We start from the raw sequence: 19,755 nt of genomic DNA, 5'->3' as shown, positions 1-19,755 counted from the left end.
GGGCGAGATCGGGACTGTATGCAGGATGCTCTATCTAACACCTCGAAGCCCAGATTCTGAAGAGTTTGAGCGGTGTTGGCGGCGGTATGGGGACGCGCGTTGTCATGCAACAAAAGAATGCCTTCCGACAATCGACCTCGTCGTTTGCTTCGAATTGCAGGCTTCAACTTTTTCGAAAGTATATCACTGTATCGTTCACTGTTTATTGTTGTCCCCTTTTCCACATAATGTTCCATAATTACCCCTTCTGAGTCCCAAAAGAAGTGTGATCATCACTTTTCCTGCAGAGTGTTGAGGCTTGACTTTTTTTGTCACTGGAGATTGAGGGTGTTTCCATTCCATGCTCTGGCGTTTGCTCTCAGCTTCGAAGTGATGGATCCATGTTTCATCTCCAATCATGATTCATTTCAAAAAGGCTTCATTTTCGTTAGCATGTCTGTCCAATAATTGCTTACAGATTCTCACACGATTTCGCTTGTTCTCGTCAGTGAGTTATTTAGTGATCCATCTCGCACAGACTTTATGAAAGTTGAGCCTGTCATGGATAATATCATATGCAGAACCATGACTAACGTGCATATGGTTTGCCACTTCATCAACAGTAACTCGTCGGTTATTCAGAACCAGCTCACGGACTTGCTCAATGTTGTCATCAGTAGTGGATGTGGCTGGACGACCTGCTCTTTCCTCGTCCTTCACACTTGTTCGTCCACTTTTGAACTTTTCAATCCACTGGTAAACACTTCGCAGCGGTAAAACATTGTCAATATTGTGCTGAAAGTTTTCTATGGATTTCAGCTCCTGGTACACCTTCAGACCACAAAAAACGGATTACAGAACGCTGTTCTTCTGTGGTGCACACGGACAGTGGGGCAGCCATGTTTATTTGGCAACACTGCAGAGCGAACTGAAGTGATGACGCTGTAACCTGCCACAGGCGAAGACAACGATACTATCTATCGGCTTGCGAGCGCAGCAAGCTGTACAGCCAACCTACGGAAAAAAATAAAAACATTGCAGTTACTTTTTGACTAACCTAATATGTGCACTGAGAAAAGTTTTTTTTTCAATCAGTGTATTTCTTTCGGTAAAGATTCAAATTATCTCAGAATGTAATATTTTCCCAGTTTTCCGGAGATCTGTGCATTTAATGATTACAAATGTGACCTCTTAAGGTTGTCCACACTATGGGGAGTCTTTCGGAGAGTGTCCACCCACACAGAACGCCGCGTCGCTCCTAACCACCGTGTCTTGGGGAATTACAGTAGGTATAGGATTCCACTTGGTTTACTTGCATGCTACATGCCGAAATATACGAAGATACCCGAAGGTGCCGCGAACCGAAAATATTGTTCCGAACAAACCTCGAGACTTGTGAAAAAAAATCTGCAAAGCGCTTCCGTTCATTTTGGCTCGGCGCACTATTCATGGTTTTATTTTATGGGAAACAGACAACGGAAAATACTTCGGCAAGGTTCAACGATTCTTAGTTGGCAATAAGCTTAAGTCAACGCTTGCTTGATTCCTCACCTGCAGCATTTTCCAACTCTTCCCTGTAGAAAAGCTCCTCTTCGTTCTCTGAATAATGCAGCAGCTGAACTTTGGTCCTGTCTTCAGGGTCCGAATTCACTTGCCGAATCACTTGAACAGCAGGAGATATTCCTCCGCCGCTCGTCAGGAGAACTATTTGCTCCAAAGCGTTCTTTTCCAACTCGAAACCCCCGCTCGGACCTAGGAACTCCACGACGTCACCTGAAAGAAATTCACGTGTCACACATAGTTCCAAACGCCAGAGAAACCATTCACATTAACTAGTTTTCAGTTACATGTGATGTGTTTTGATAAGGTCGCTCCATGTGGGCCTACTATGCAAAATAAAAGTTTACACAGGTATACGCTTGCGGATTAAGCACTTTCCGTTAAGTGGGCATCAGGAATTAAATTAAAATATAAGCAAAAATAAAAGAATAGATACCAATGCATGGGGGTATCGAAGGTAAAAGTTTGGAAAGAGAAGGAAGAGGCACCCCGCGATAGTGTGGTAGAGTTATGAAATTTGCATTATTATCTGTTTGTAAAGAAACAAATCTAAAAATACGACGAATTTCGCTCGCAATATTACCATTTGTATATTCCGTCCATTCATTTCACTTCCATATGATTATTTCATATCATCTTTGTTTTACACTTCTTTGTTCAAACTAGTTCATTCTCTCTTATTTTTCTTTCCTTCCGTTTCTTGTTTGCTTTCTTGTTCTCCTATTCGCTCGTGTCGTATAGCTTTTTAATGAACTAAATGTTGGGTGCTTAGGCGTAACTTGCGACTTAACTTTGAAGGTGGAGCAGAATCGAACTTAGAGCTTAACTTTGGGGACAAGAATCAAAAAGTTTTCAAGCTCATAAAAATATTATCCAGAACTATTTTCATAAATAACTGTTACATTTGCCAAATCATCACAGTTCCTCGTTACTTTCCTCCTCGGGTTCCATGAGGGTTACAAAAGTACAATTAACTTGTAAATTTTCATAAATCTAAAAATTGGGGGGGCAGTTACCTTCCTTGCCCCATCCAAATTACGCCAATGGTTACGTGGATGATATGTGGTGTCACAAGGGCAGTTGATAAGGTGCCTGTCGCCAGCAAATCGACAAACCGGAAGCAACGCAAACCAGCTCCTATCTTAGTTATGACAATCGCAGTAAGAACACGTGTCCAGTTTTTTTTCTTCTTCTTGGTTGATACTGATTATCATTTAGTTAAGTCAGCGCTGGACCTTTGGCCTGCCCCAGCGAAGTCGTTTTCTAAAGTTGCTCTCCTTCTGAAAAGCTGCTATAATATTCAGAATACTGAAAAATGACGTCGCTTAGAATTCCTTCTAGGGTTATGAAATGAATCTTCGTGTGCTTTGCTTTAATTGTTGTCTTGATATTTACGATAGTCTCGTGGCAACCTAGGACAATTTTGTTTCAAAGATATTTAGACAACTGCGAAAGCAAACTAAAAAGGATTCACTTGAATGTTGTGGAAGGAATCTTAAACAGATGTAATTTTTCAGAATTTGGGATATGAGCGGTTTTTCGAAAGGAGAAAAGTTTTGCAAAACGACTTTGCTGGAGCAGGTCAAAGTTCAGCGCAGCATTAAATGGACGTCCATTCATATGGAAACAACTAAAATTATAATAGTAAGTTTCGATCCTTAGAGGCGCAGCTATTAATTTATGTTGAAATCATGCGCTCAGCAATCTAAAATTTCTCCGAGTTAATGAACCTATTGTGAGTTAGCATCAAAATATCTCAATCCAACAATATTTAATTCAACAAAGCAATAGGTTTACTTGCCCCAAATTCCAACTGTTGAAACCCCTTGCGTGAAACCTAAGTCGCTCGTATTTCGAGTGATATTTCACATTTAAGCGAATGTCAATGTTGCTTTTTGTTGTTTTTGAACTTTTTGTTCAGGAAACTGATTTCCACTGGAAATAGCGTCTGTAGACGATTTGAAGGGACTTCCATCTGCAGCGGAAGATCCATGAGTAGAGGTACAACATACTCCACCACAACGAATATGGAAATTGGACGATGAGACCAGATACAAAAATGAGAAGGAAAAAAAATGTAAGGAGGAAATGAAAGTAGCTCATACACTCCATGTACCGAATGTGCAGAAGGAGTGGAGAAGACTCTGCCTCGAAATGTAGAACCTTTTCTCAAGTGGAAGTTGGACGCAGTAAGGACAAATTAGGGAATATTTGCATAGGAAATCACGTGAGGAAACCTATTCCTGCCTGAAGAAGATCAGGAAATTGAATTTGGACTAGAATTTGGAAAGTCATGAAACCAAGAATGTGGGAATGTGGTTGCGGCAAAATTTGATGCACATTTTTTAAAATTTTGAAACCAATGCTGAAGAATTCATTATGAGACGTTTGAGAAACAGTGCAGACAGGATAGTTTAAAACTTAGTATTCCTCAAATTCTTAGACAAAGGCCTAATGTCATCTAGTAACAGTGGAGACTTACAAAATAATTGTAATAAGAATAGTTGCAGTAATAATGCAGATATAACATTTAATTCGACTTAAATTTCAAATTAGAGGACTGGCCAACAAAATATATTTTCCAAAGTTAATCGTCTATTAAATATACATGTATTTTATTTAGTGGGCAAGCACTTAATCATATGTTAACCAGTTTTCTTTGCGTTTTCTTTATGGAAAATTTGAATTCAATTCTAAACTATTCACCTGGTTTGAGATTTCTGAAGAAGTTGGAGACGAAGCCATGGCTCTCGAATTTTAGTAGCAACTCCAGGCGACCAAAATCATCTGGTTTTGACACCGGAGAGAAATATCTTAGGTGGTTTCTGGAACCCTCTTGAACTCGAACCTGTAAAAGAGGCTTTATTTGATATATATATATATATATATATATATATATATATATGTGTGTGTGTGTGTGGGGGGGTCTGTGTGTGTGGGGGGGTCTGTGTGTGTGTGTGAGAGAGAGAGAGAGAGAGAGAGAGAGAGAGAGAAAAGGTAAGTAGAGGGGGCCTTTGGTAAAATTTTGCGGGGGGGGCAGGATTTCTAGATCTAGCACTGCTCGAGTCACAAAGCTTTCGCCTGTATTTCCAACAATTATATATGAGCTGAACAAAAGATATATGAGGATATACTTTGCTGTCATCTGATTCTAATGTGAACAATTTGGCAACTTCCACGGAACATACGCATTACTCTCAGCAGAGGTAATTGAAGTTCTGAAGTCACCACTTCCTCTTCCTGGAGTACAGTTTAGTTTTTAAGAGTCTATAAATGCCATTTGCTGTTTCGGAAATGCACTAAAAGAAAGTAATTTATCCTGAAAGTAATTTGGTGCGAGTTCTTTGTTTCATGTTGAACACCAGGATGCGTTTAACAATAATTTTCCTTCTTTAATTATAATCATTATCATTACTGGCTTCATATTATGTGCTCCAAAGCGTCTTTTAATAGGCCCTCTCCCAACAATTCTGCAGAGCAGAAATGTTCATTTTTCTTTAAAATCGTTAATCGTACACATTGGCATATTTTATGGATTAAATTGTGAGCTCCACATTTTTACCTCCAATTTTTTACCATTCTGGATCACTGTACAGCGTATAGTAAAACCTGTGAGGTTCTCGTCGATTTGTTTGTTCGGGAAAACAGTTACTCTACATGTAGGTGAAAAAATTAAGTAGCTATAAGAACATGAAAACTGGCACGCAAAATCTTAAGAAAAGAAAATTGCGTAGAAAGCTTCAAATATTTATGAAATGAATACAAAAATTGCATCGATAGCCAAGTGCGTAATGTGTATCCAATATCGTATAAATATGCACATAGCACATAAGCTCCATGAAAGTGGTTTTTAATTCCATATTCTTTTTTAAATTTCGCTACAAAAATTTGGCCACATCTATATTCATTTCATGTGATGGTTTTCATATTCACGGAGGGGTACAAAAGTACTTGCAACTTGGAAGTTACCTTGTTACTATCAAGAAATTTTGATGAATTTTCGTGATCTTCATTTTTATTTTTGACAGCCCTCGTATAAATTCTTTAGGAGTTCAAATCTTTTTATATGCATATTTTGCTTCTTGTTAAAATTGTAACGCAGTTTCTGCCAAGCGAAAAAGAACGCAAAGCAAGTTGAAGCTAGCATTCTTTTTCTTTCTTATCAACAATGGGTTCTTTTTCGTTCGGCGCTGCGCGGTTTTGTAAGTAAGTTTAGCTTTCATTGTGTTTCTCGATATGCTCTTTTTCAACGGGGAAATTGTTTAGGCTAAAAATAACTTTCAGTATGCCCAAATCTTTTGTTCAAGGGATAGAATTGCGCAATCCCGCGAGTATAAATACCACTGGCAAAAGATTCTTTATTACATTTCCGATTTCTAAGGTAGTCACCTCGCGCGTCAGGGTCCAGAGCTGGGAGATTTCGGGCATTGTGTGGGGAGTGGCTGGTCAGCTCTCCCTTACTCAATGTCCGATGTTTTCCGGAAGCTACCTTTGGAGACTAGTGTTGGTCAGCACAGTCTCTAAAGGGATTTTGCGCGCTTGTATATAATTAATTCTTATATAAATATATAACCTAAATAATCAAGAATAAATAACTATCATAAATTCAGCTGGGGTTTGCACTGGTCAGTGTGACTCTGATATTAAATCATGGTAAATAAACTAGGTTCATTTAAGTCATACAATCTTCTCGTCCAGTTATTTTTTTTTATACTCTAAATCATTCGGAATTCTCCTGGTCAGGAGGTTCTATTATTAAATTTTATTCTTAGTTGTTTTAATCCGAGAGCACGCTTCTGGTCAGAAGGTGTACTTTAATATCTTTGAGAATATAGGATACATATCCGTTCGGAGTCTGAATACTTGCGACATTGGGATAAAGTTAATGGTTTCATTTATTGGTTGGTTGCTGTAGAAATTATTGTAATAGCTAAATTAAGTTATAGGCCGAATATATTTTTTACAATTCCTTAAGTGATGGTCTATTGTTCTGCTTTTATGATATGAGTAGCCGGCGGCGTTTATAAAGGGTAGACATTTGTTCCCCTATTATGTTAAGAGAATTCCACGCGGACATGTGGCCGAAGTGGCTTTTATAAAGGGTAGAGAATGGTTCCCCTGTTATTGTATTATGAATGTTTTGAGGTAGACCCTGATGTTGGTAGTACACCTCTTGAATTCCAAAAAAACAGAAGCAGGAATATAGAATTTATATGACTAATAACATATTAATATATTCTGTTCTGGTAAAATTTTGGATACCAGTTGTTAAATTATTACGCAGTTGTTGAAACCAAGTTGCTGTTGTCTAAATCTTGAATGCATTAGGATATGTAGCAGAAAAGAGAGTGCTCTTGGCTTTATGGTTATTTAGTATCAAGCTTCTTACCAGATAACTGAATGTTAAGTATTTTTGTTTGCATTTTAACATGACCAGAAGTTTGTATAATTTTAATTTTCTTTTTACTCCAACTATGCTGAAGATCTGCAAAATCTTCAATTAATGTAAAAAAAATAAGAATCTTCTTTGTGTTATTTTCGGTGATGGTTACTTTTGGAATTGAGATGTAAGTAAATTCAGTAATTGATAAAGTGTAGTTTCTATGAAAATTAAAATAGGATTATATATATACTAATTGGGTTTACTGGCAAGCTTCTGGTCTGACGGGGTGTCCCGCCCTCACTGGTCAGTGGAGTGGAGGCCCTATTAAGGCTCCTTCATACATTTGACGAAAGTCGAATCTGAGGAAGAAGGAAAAAAAGGAGGGCCATGTGGGTTGGTTTTTGTGTGGCTTACTCTATAACGTATCTCTGACGTAACAGAGTACGTTACGAGATTGGCAGTCTTCACAAGTTATGTCAAAGAAACAGCGAAATTATTTTTAAAAAGTATAAAAGATTACCTACACATGGAAACGGATCTTCATATGAGATAGTTGAAGGTAGGCATTCACTGTTTACTGTTCACGGCTTACAGGAGAGAAGTTGGGGTGGGGTGTGTACCTGAGGGGAAACAAAACAATCGCTTGCAAGGGTGGAAGGACGAAAATTTGTTTGTTGTGAAGCAGTTGACCATCTGGCGCGCAGGCGAGCGAAGAAAGCAAACATGAATTATCGTTCTTTTAACACGTAACGAATTTTTCATGGATAGTAAAACCGTAATTTGATGACAAAAGATTCTCAAACATTTATGAAATGGAAGATAGTAAACACAGCCGCACTTTCATGTCTTGAATCTTGGATATATCATTATGTGGGAGAGGCAGGGAGGGGAAAAGGCACTTTCTCTCTCTCTCTTTCTCTTTTTAATCTTCCATAAAGAGCAATGAAAGGAAAACCAAAAACTATTCCTATTTTGTACCTACAGTTCATAAATAGAAATTACAATTTTTGTAACTATAATTGGCTTAAGCAGAATTTTGTCGCGAGGTGTTTGAAGATTGTTTAGATTTTGGAATTTATAGTAATAATAACAATACATTGTTTTTTGATTGATTGATTGATTTGCTTTATTTTTCTTTGCTTTTTGTGCCACTTTTGGCTAATTTGCGAAGATGGTGATGAGTGATGATATGATGAAATTGACGAATGAACACTCACATACAACCATGCCCAGGCCAGGATTCCAGCCCAGGACCCCTGGCGTCGTAGCGCGATGTGCTAACCACTCCGCCACGCGGGCCGGCAATACATTGTTTTTATTATAACATTTATTAACAATAGTAATCTAGAAGTATGAACTGTTTATATTTTCGCTGGATGTGACACTAATTAGTTTAAAACAGAGCACGAATTAAACATTTCTTCAGTTTGCCCAGTCAGTGATCACAACAGGTTCATTGAATGGACAGTGTTCCATAAGATATACATATATCATTCTGATCATGTACAATTAACTACACGTATGCTAAAATTGTAGTTTTACAACTTTGCTTTTACAACGCCCACACTGGAAGAGCAAAGTTGTGCGTTACTGAATTAGTAGTCTTTCTGTATTATTATCTGCAGATAAAGTTTATTTCGTGGTGAAGAGTAATGCATGGGATGATGAGAACATACATTGCCATCTACACCGCAGGGAACGGAGTAGACTGGTTTTTCTCGAGGTACATTTATTTTTCTTGCTTAAGTAACAGTTTCTTATGTATATATATACCGGGTGGGCCAGACTCAATTAGGCAGTTTTTGATTAGATGTTATTTTTATTTTTTCTTTATTTTATTTTTATTGACAAATGGTAACAATTCCAATGGCTACAAAATTTTTACAAAAATGGAATCACATACACATAAGTCATTGATTTTCAAGATAGTGGTCGACCTGAGCACCATCTAAGTCAACACAGGCTTGTAGACGCAAAGCAACGTTTTCACACGCCTTACTCCTGAACAATCACCTCACGCATATGTTGCTCACTGTCTATGGGATTAGCGTACATCTTGTGTTTGAGGTAACCCCAAAGGAAGAAGTCTGGTGGGTTGATGTCGGGTGATCGGGCTGGCCACTCCACAGGCCCTCGACGGCCAATCCAGCGATCAACCTCGTTCACAGCATACCGTATGATGCAGCCATCTATCGACAACAAAATGTACTTTCCAATTTTTCCGTGTGCTGTTGGATTTATTGGTTACTAATGTTCCAAAAGTGCCAAATTGAGTCTGGCCACCCTGTATACTATTCCAATTGTTGCTTATTTGAAGTACAAATAACAAGAAAAGAAAACAATTCTGACAAACAGGTAAAAAAATTAGTGGGCTACAAAAAAATCATATACGGACACAAAAAATGAGCTTCTTAAAAATTCATGAACAGCAGTGCACGTAGATACACTATGTAATACAATAAGAACAAATACATGACAACGAAACTCTCACAATAACTGGATACTTTACGAACAATTTATATGACAAAATCAGTCTCAAAGGTAAACATATTCTCTGTTGCTATACAAAACGCCTCCTGTGCATTGCAATACATAAATACGATCAAATTCATGAAGAAATTAGCCTCTAAACACTTACAAAAGTGAAATCTGTTACTGTACATTATGTGTAGGCCTCACAGAAATATCCACCTCCAACTATGCCACAAACAGTACATACGTTACATACAAAAGTTACCTCGTTTAGAAATTAATGTCAAATAGAAGAAGAATTGAATACTATTGCATAACGAAATAAATGTTAGATAAAGTGAAGTTTCTGATTAATATTGTATACATATTGTTATGAGTTGTAGTATGCATAAACCTTCTTTTGTAATATCATTCAAAGCCGTACGATCCCAATATAATCCTTGCCTTCCAATAAATTCACTAATGCTAAACGAGTATTGTTATAATTTTATTACTTGGTAATCTTTTCGTTTGGGGAAGGGGGTCCAGGGGGTCTTTCAAAGCCGTATGATGTCAATCCTAATGATTGCCTTCCAATATATTCAGAGTAAAAATAATTGTACTTGATAGTAGAGCCCGGAAGTTTGGCAAAATGACTCTTTTTATCTACTGCATATATTGATAATTTTTTTCCGGATATACCTTTCTTATGTTGTCTCGAATGTTTTAGAAGCCTTTTCATTTTGCCTATTTTGCCTATTTGGGACCTCACTGCCTATTTTTAATTATAATGCCTTTTTTGCCTTTTTCAATGAAATTTGACAATTTTTTTTTAAAAAAAAATGTGTATATAAATTATTTTTCTCCCAGAAAACGTTGTTGGCATTTATTTTTCTTCCGTTTGTTATGTGAATAATTTTCGCCTTATTTAAGTAATATTGAACTCACTCATGTTTCAACATTGCTGAAGGAGAAAAATGTGAGAAAAAAGTATTTCATGCTGAGTTAGGATATTGCCTTTTGGTAAACATTTCCTTGTGCATGATTGACTGCTGAAGTGGACAGGTTGATTTAGAACACAAAGAAGATATTCCTGAAATCTCCCTCTCGAACCCGAAAATTTGAGGAAGTTGCGCCTGAGCTTAGTTTACCTCCGCAACCAGTCTTGACGAGATGGAGAACCTGGATATCAGCAGCTATATATTATGCTAACAACCTTGAAAAAATCAGTCAGGTGATCGATGCTTTTCCAGAAAATGAAGCGGCTTCAATTCGTGAAGTGAAAGAACTCCTGTGCTATTCAAGTTTATTTTTGCACATTATGGTGCATTGCCAGAGACAATTACAATTATAGCATCCATGAAAATCTACGAGGAATCTATGCAGCAGATGATGGAAGTGCCAGGAGAAAAGGGGTCAGCTGTTGCGGAAAAGTGCAAACGGGTAGTGAGTGCAAATGAGGACTTGAAACAACTGAAAACAATTTGTGATATTCTAAAAGGTGAAAATGCTGTTACCGAAATGAGTCCAGCTACATTAGCTTGTTTTATGTATGCTCCAATAACTTCCGTCGAAGTAGAAAGATCATTTTCTAGTATGAAAAACATTCTCTCTGACAGACTACTATCAATGAATGTTCAGAACTTTAAAAAAACACCTTGTAGTTATGTGCAATCAAGACGGGGAGAAAATTGAAATGCTCTTCCAAATGTAGATTTTAACATGTTGCCAGAAATTATATATAAAAGTAAGCGACTTCCAAATGTGCCTTTTTTCGGTTTATTTTGCCTTTTTTTCATTTTAGTGCCTATTTTCCACATTATTGCCTGCCTATTTTAACGAAAATAAATGCCTGAACTTCCGGGCTCTAGCTAGAGCCCGGAAGTTTGGCAAAATGCCTCTTTTTATCTACTGGATATATTGATAATTTTTTTCCGGATATACGTTTTTTATGTTGTTTCGAATGTTTTAGAAGCCTTTTCATTTTGCCTATTTTGCCTATTTGGGACCCCACTGCCTATTTTTAATTATAATGCCTTTTTTTGCCTTTTTCAATGAAATTGGACCATTTTTTTTAAAAAAAAAGTGTGTATATAAATTATTTTTCTCCCAAAAAACGTTGTTGGCATTTATTTTTCTTCCGTTTATTATGTGAATAATTTTCGCTTTATTTAAGTAATATTGAACTCACGCATGTTTCAACATTGCTGAAGGAGAAAAGTGTGAGAGAAAGTATTTCATGCTGAGTTAGGATATTGGCTTTCCGTTAACATTTCCTTGTGCATGATTGGCTGCTGAAAACCTGTTGCAGAACATCTGCACATTATTGACAAGAAACAGCACTAATGCCCAAGGGCTTTTGCATGCATTCCAAAATCAAGTTCTCTGTCTTTAGTTTAGTTCTGCACTTTGGAGGGAAACGATCGTGTATTTGTCATCATGCCGAAATTTAGTGTGCATTAAGTGGTAAGTTACATGGTTACGTGCGTGAATTTGGTGAAAATTGAAATGCTCTTCCCAGTGTAGAATCTAACATTTTGCCAGAAATTATAGGTATAAGTAAGCGACTTCCAAATGTGCCTTTTTTTTTGTTTATTTTGCCTTTTTTCATTTTTAGTGCCTATTTTCCACATTATAAATGCCTTTTTGCCTGCCTATTTTAACGAAAATAAATGCCTGAACTTCCGGGCTCTATTGATAAGTATTTCGGATGCTATACTTCAAAGCCGTATTATATTTATAGCTATAATCCGTTCCTTCCAATACGCGTTCAGAGGAAATTATCCATCGAATATGCAAAAATTGCTAAAGGAGTATATTTACATTATTTAATTTTAGTACTTCATAATCCTTTCGGGGGAGGTCCGGACCCCCAGCTAACTTGTTCTACGTATTATAGCGTAATATTTGCCAAGGAGACCGGTTTACTTGAATTACTCAAAATAACGTTACTGGTTTACGTACGTACAATGTAAACGTCTAATGGAAAGCGATAAATACTTCCCCATTTGATGATGTAGTAAACGGATAGGTATTATTTATATTTCATTCTGAACCCTTCCACAATAGGTGGACGTCTCTGTAGTTATTTTGCCGGTGATTTTGTAGCGCTTGAAACTTCATTGTTGTTTCTGCAGCAGACGATTTTCTCGGAGCCCACATCTTACGCCAAACACACTTGCTGCCGTCACCCATATTTTGCAATTGAACACGTCCAGTTGACGCACGCACACTTCCCCCTGTCTCTTGCGATCGTGTTTTGTCTTCGAGCTATTTTGTTGTATCCCTCCGCGTTCAATTGTGGGTGGAGTTTAGAACGCTTTTAACTATCTGCACGAGGTGTCGCCACAGTGCAGGGACACTTTTACGTATTGCAAGGGTTTCGTTTTTCTCAAACAGTCTCAAAATAGGAAAACTGACTTCTACAGTGATGATGTTAATGCCAAGTACAATGAACATTGCATGACCCCAACAAAACAGTTTTCCATAAGCTTGTGTGGTTACCGAGATAATTGCATGTGAAAATTACGGTTTTCCCCATTTTTATGCCCAATTTACTTATTAAGGAGGGTCTTTTTTTAAATTTCTGCTTTGTAGGAATTACGCAGCCATATTTTCTGAAGGATAGAAAACAAACCCCGAGATCCTATCTTTGCTCGTAACTGAAAAATCTGTTTAAAACGGAACGTCTGCACTGCGCGTTTTCGTCGCGGTATGAAGGAGCCTTAACCCACAAGTGTGTCAGTCTCAAGGTGCTGCTTCTCACTGGTCAGTGGAACGCGGGTGCGGTCATGATGGTTAAGTGAAGCATCAATGTGGTTATCGTGCATGAGAATAGAGTTTAGGTTTCACAGATATGTAAGATCAAGTTTAGAAGCAGACCCTTACCCGAACTCTGGGATGCGGGATCTCATGTCCCGAAGGTACTGAGAATTATTCGAGGCATTTAAACTAAAGAGAAATTGTAGGCAGCGTCGCCCGGTCTTGGTCTTTCGAGGGGACCGAGCTGGTGCGTCGTGTGCCTTGGCAACGGGTTGAAGGCCTACTTTGTTGCAACCTGGAACTTATTTCTTCCTCTTTTATATTGTTTTAATTTGTAAAAGTGCAGCGTAATGACTGATTGATTGATGATAACGAACCACGTAAATCATCTGTAGTTCCTTTCGTAATACCAAGATATGGATCTTTCGTTAGATTGTAAAAACATAACTATAAATTTATTTCCCGATATTACTTTTCCGTAAGAAAAAATACTCCCAAACGAAGGTAACGATAAAATAATTAAATCATTCGATGTGAAGCATTGGGATTTTGTTGTCCTAATTCTTGAGTTTATTTTTATTAATTTTAGATTCGATATACTGGTTATAACATTGCTTTGAGTTCAGACCTTGAAGCATCTAAAGAACTACTTTTATTCTCGCCCGATATTTGGTTCTAATCTCCGAACCTGGGTTTCCTGTAAAGGACAGCATGAAGGAGGTAACATTACCCTGTAACATATTTCCCATGTGATCCACTGCGTCTGACTGAAAGAATGCGTGTGTGGGTAGAGCCTTCTTAGATCCTAGACTGACACAAAGTGATGTAACTAGGAATGTCGTGAAAATGAAGTCTCTAAGTCGATTGCAACTCATTAATGTATGAGTCCAAAACAATTCAACACGCTTATTTCCAATATTTTGACTGGCGTAAACTTGTTCAAAACGTATATTGCATCATCTTGAAGATTGTTACACATTAAAGTTTCGTACTGGTGAGATTTTTACCTGAAGATACTGTCCCGTGTACATTCCAAGGTGGTCCGAGAGATCTGGAAGAGCGAAGACGAATCTTGCAGTCCGCTTGCTCAGTTCTCGCCGCTCCACTAGAGGAAGGTTTCGGGACACCTCGGGGTGAAGGCCCGGCAGGTGGGTCGCTCCGTCCTTCGTCACCACTGTCTGTGAATACCGAAATGAAGTAGTGTTAGAAGGACGTCAAATTCCTTAATTCGTGAGTTTCATTCCTTAATTGTAGGACATTTTTTCTAAAAACCGGACACACATGTCTTACTTACGTCTTATTGTGGGTGGTTCTCATATACCAGGTGTTTCATAAATAATTGAGGGGTTACAACAATTTATTGCAAATAAAGTATTGAACTTACGTTAATGCAACCAGTCCAGAACGAACGAAGAACTTACAGTTACTTCGTACACCTACAAATGTTCAATGTATACACCACCGGTGATACGGCACACATCGGCACGATAGTCTAGTTCTTGCCACACTCGCATCAATATGGGTCTGTCGGTAGTGGCTATCGCTCCCTTACGGCTGCGATATCATGCGGCATAGGTGAGTCGAATACCCTGTCTTTCATAAAAACCCACAAACAGAAGTCACACGGGGTGATTTTGGGGACTGTGAATGATGTGAGTATTTCTGGGTGATTTGATTGTCACCTAGCGACAGGGATATGAACTCTCAGTTTAACAATACATACACGCACAAACTGTTTGCGTTCTTCGATCGTTCTGGACTTGTTTCATTAAAGTAAGTTCAATAGTTTACTTGCAATAAATTTGTGTGATCCCTCAATTATTTATGAAACACCCGGTATTTAAGTTTTCTTCCTTTTCTCTAACGAGTTCGTCTGAAGAAGGTGAGATATAGGCTTAAAGTTACAAAGACAAGCTATTACATGGAAGTTATTTCAGAGAACATACATACGTACATGCACTATTTTAGTTGTGAATTAGATGTATTATAAAATGTACCTGTAGAGCAAAGTCACCAAAACAGACACAGGGCTCTTAATCCAAGACACTCCTATTTCACAGCCGAGTAGTCCTGCCACTTCGCGGTAACAGAGCACAAAAGCAAAGTAAAATGAAGCAAATCAATCAATCAAATTATACTTTTTTCATAATTTTCTATCAATATTTTTGTTTACCATAAATCTACTGAATCTGAAGGAACTACCTCGAATTTGATGGTGTCTTTCCCTAAACCGACATACGTCAATAATTGGGTTCCCTAAAGCGATGTACTGTTGCGTCATACACGAAACATTTAATTAATCGACCTGGCAAGAGCAAAATTTTGTGAAAATTATTTAATTACCACCACAATCGGCTCACGAGCTGCAGCTCTTTGATAAGCGCTTTGTGGATCCTTTAAAGATTTTTATGCTGAAGAAATCAGGCAGTGGCTAAGGTCAAACGGAAGGCCTGTCTCTCCGTACGATATAGCACAGCTTCTGGGCAAAGCGTATTTAAAATTCAAGTGAGAGAAAATAGCAGTATATCGATTTCAAGGAACTCTGTGTATCCATGGATATGTGGTATGTATCAATTAAACAGGAACATATTTATTGATGCTAACAGGTGAAAACAGACAGAGTTGTCCAGATTTCTTCATTCGGACCTGCAAGAAGTGTATCTCCAACCCCACCAAGTTCTATCCATATTTTTTTGTGTTCCTTTGTCATTTAATTCTTCATTTAAACAGGTATGTCGGTTGTAAGACATTGTTACGCAGCTTATGCAGCTCGGGCTTGGAATTGGTGTAGACATTAATGTATTTCACTTCCGAAAATTCTTCTTAAGTGAAGCGTCGGTAAATTCATATGACATGAAATTTTCAGGGCATCTTTCAATAATCTCGGGCAAATTGTGACAGTACGTGTTATCTGCCAGAAATCTGTATTTTCACAAAAACGTTTAAATGAAAATGAAGTTCAAGATACGTTACTTGCAATTGTATTTCGTACGGGAACGTTCAAACAAAAACAGGAGCGAGGAAGAAATGACGAAGGAACTTGTACCAAAGATACCCAGTCTCCCCTGCTTCTGATTACTATGAAGCAAGGGAACTGTTTTTTGCCTCCGTCGTGGATCTCTTCAATCCGTAAAGGCCGTTACTTATTTCTGCTTAATTATTTTGAGAAAATTAAGTAAGAGTTCTTATCTTTACTGTTATTCTTATCAAATTAAAAAAAAATAGTTCTTACCACTGTATTATGTCTTTCTTTGTGACTCTTTACAGGTTTCCCACATGAACTCTAAATGTATTTTCCCTGAGTTTATCCTAATCTAATCTTCAAATACGTTTCACAGTTCACACAACAGAGTATCTTACTACTTTGACGAATGAACTATTCATATTCTTCATGGGGCCTCCCTGATGGCGCAGTGGTATCGTCGTCGCCTTGTAATGAAGGGGTCCAGGGTTCGATACCCGGTAGAGGCATATAGTGGTTCGGATCCAACTTTAAACTGTGAAAGTGGACTAAAAACACCAACTCAATCAACCAATATTCTTCAGGGAACATTTGCAATATCAGTAGAATTTTTTATTAGTAATTTATCACTATCGGCAAGAATTTTGTAAGTGTATGAATTCAATATCCGATACCAAAAACAAAACTAATTCAAGAATAAAATGACATCTCATTGTAACTAAGATTTGATATGTTGTTGTCTTAAGTCCACTTTATGCACAGTAAGGCTAATCGGGACTGGACCTACAGTTTAAAGTGGGATCCGAACCACTTGTGCCTCCACCGGGTATCGAACCCGGGACCCCTTGATTACAAGGCGACGACGCTACCACTGCGCCATCGGGGAGGCCCTCATTGTAACTAAGGACTAAGGTCACAGCTTTCAACACTTTTTCAAACTGTATAAAATTTCAAACACATCATGTATAGAGTAAATATTTTCGTACTTATACCATACAGAAGTTTAAAAATTTGCACAGTATCAATTGATATGTAATACAAAATAAATATATATCTAAAACCTATATCTTCAAAGAAGCCTAAGAACAAGTTACTTAAATTGTAATTATTAAAATTTACTAATTGGTATTATTATTATTATTATCAACAGGCAGGAGTAGATTTGAGTCCTACAATGTGACTCATTCATCAAAGAGGTGATTTTCTCTGAGATTTCCATCATATTTTTTTTTTCAAAATTCCCTGAGATTTCCAACTTCTTCAGGTTTTTCAGGTATGTGCGAACGCTCCATTAATTATAGGTGCCGAAACCAAATAGCGCAAAGTAACATTTTCCTACTTTTGAGAAACAACACCTTTAAAGTTCACAAATTCACAAATCCTCCTTTATACTCGATACTTATTCTACCTCTCGTACCTTGTACTCCAACCCCTAGAAAAAATCTGACTTGATAATGTATTAAAGTAATTTCATAATTCATGTAATTTTCCTTTCAAGCGATTTGCAAGCGTATGGTGAAAATAAATGTGGCTTGGCAGTATCTTGTGCCGAATCCTTCAAGTACTGTATTGTGGTTCCTATAAAACTTTATATTTCTTTATGTATAACACAAATTAATTTCTAACAAAATTTGAAAATTCTGAGCCTGAATAATTCTAACGAGTAACAACATGTAAAATACGATGTTAGCGAGAGGTGTTTGGTGTGCCACATAGAACGCATTATACTCGGAAATATAGGCGGGATTTTTGATAATAGCATGCTGTAACTATGCAATTGTGTGAGATGTTGGAAGTTTGGGGCTTCCACAATTGTGGGAGCTTTTTGTTTGTTTGGATGATGCGCCATGTACCTTTTAATTTATCCCTGCCTACGTACCTGATCTCGCCACTTAGGTTTGCATGTGTTGAACGGGTTGTAGAAGTCCGTTTCATGGTCTAGAACGTTTGGATCTACCTTTTCTTCACTTTCTACGTCTTTCAGCAATCTTTGCGCAAGTTTCTTCTTCTCTTCTAAGTTTAGCTTCTCTACTTCGTTGTGCAAAATTCGGTGGTTCGCTTTCTTAAACCTGACAAGAGAACAAAAGGGAAGGAAGAACACTGTTAGCGTTTACATTGCTTGTGCGTTTAACTATGCATCAATATTTGTATTTTAGTTGCATTTCACCGTTCTGTCTCTCTCTCTCTCTCTCTCTCTCTCTGCCTTTTTCCTTCTTTATTCCACCGCTCTTTTTTTTTTTAAAAAAAAGAAACAAACAGCAAACCAACTCCTTCACGTTCAGACGTTATCCTAGAGGTTAGTCAATTTTAAAGAAGGGGTGTTAGTATCTTTTCAGGTTATTCACCAGAATGAAAATTTATGTCAAATACTAGGTGTACGTGGGAGGAATATCTTACAGACGGAGACAATTAAAACAAACATTTGTCCAGAAAATTATTAATAATGAGAAATGTCAAGTGAGGAATTGGAAAATAATGTAAATTCTGTGTGAGGATTGCGGAAAATTATTCACCTTCAAAAGCAATGCCATCAGGAGGGACCAAAAAATGCACTAGACACATCCTTTGTGTCACACAAATAATACAAGAGTCAAATGAAAACCTTAAAAGTCCAATAAAAATTGTAGGGCATACTGTATACAGCTGAAGTTTACATGAGGTATCAACTGTTATTTAAAAAACGACCTCAAGGCTGCAATACTAATAAAATGTGTTTCAAAACGTCACTTTTGATATTTCAAAAATAGCGCCTCCTATAAACACTTGCACCAGTGAAGAGGGGTGGGCTCTTGCCATCTGTCAACTTAAAAAGTACAGAAATTTATTGGCAAATGGAAATTCAATATCTCTCTGCATGCTTACCACACCAGCAATTTTAGTAATGAGGATAAAGTTCGACAATGGCCTCAGTTCGCAGGCAAATGGGTGGAAAGGCCTTCGCAGTGGCTCGCTCATACGTGACTGCACGTGGACCCCAAAGACTTATTCTTCTTACGGTGTACAGGCACTAACTCAAAGTTGACAATATATGTAGATCAGCCATAGATCTGTGCTAAATGCAGAAAACTTGTGCAACCGTACATACAGAAATCTACTATAATAAGAAACAAAAACAAATTATTCTCTATTGTAAATGCACGATATTTGTTACCCGTTTGTAAAATGTTTTAGTTTCATTCTTTGTGTATGCTTGTATCAATGCAAAATGTAGATGTAATGATGGTTAAGTGGTAGAGAAACCCCCACAGCCTTAACTTCGGTATGGAAAATAAGGTGAAATAAATAAACAAATATAGTTACATGGTAATACTAAAGCAAAATTAGCAATCATTTACCCCAGTCAAATACCACGACGATGATCGACGATCCACTGTAATTATTTTCATTGAACCTTTACTGTGGAATTTCCTTTGTATGTATTTCTACCGTACCAGTGGTTAGCATTGGGTGCTATTTGGAGATCCCAGATTCGAATCCAGAGCAGTTACGAGGCCAGATTTCATATGTTCCACAGAGAACAATAACAATTAAGTTGAGTGAGTCAATCAAGTCAATTTTTATTTTCGGCGTACATTAGCATTTATTTAATTTCTTGTTCGCTCCGGGAGGCGGGTAGGAATGAGGGCGGACTGATCAACCAGCTCGTCTGTGATCGTCA

General features: G+C 37.6%; 1 protein-coding gene across 1 annotated transcript in view; it reads right to left on the bottom strand.

Annotated features, from left to right (window-relative positions):
- The window catches only part of LOC145993915 (uncharacterized), a 132,954-nt gene that overhangs the window by 10,283 nt on the left and 102,916 nt on the right, over positions 1 to 19,755 (bottom strand). Inside the window, exons 11-14 of the mRNA XM_083129832.1 lie at positions 17,977 to 18,166; positions 14,143 to 14,313; positions 4,246 to 4,387; positions 1,531 to 1,752 (exon numbers count right to left, since the gene is read on the bottom strand). Of these exons, the coding sequence (XP_082985958.1) occupies positions 1,531 to 1,752; positions 4,246 to 4,387; positions 14,143 to 14,313; positions 17,977 to 18,166 (725 nt within the window). The remainder of the gene's footprint in view (positions 1 to 1,530; positions 1,753 to 4,245; positions 4,388 to 14,142; positions 14,314 to 17,976; positions 18,167 to 19,755) is intronic.

The sequence above is a fragment of the Lepisma saccharinum genome, chromosome 10 (assembly GCF_977018435.1).
Source record: "Lepisma saccharinum chromosome 10, izLepSacc3.1, whole genome shotgun sequence".
NCBI lineage: Eukaryota > Metazoa > Arthropoda > Insecta > Zygentoma > Lepismatidae > Lepisma > Lepisma saccharinum.
This window is presented reverse-complemented; position numbering and strand designations above follow the sequence as displayed.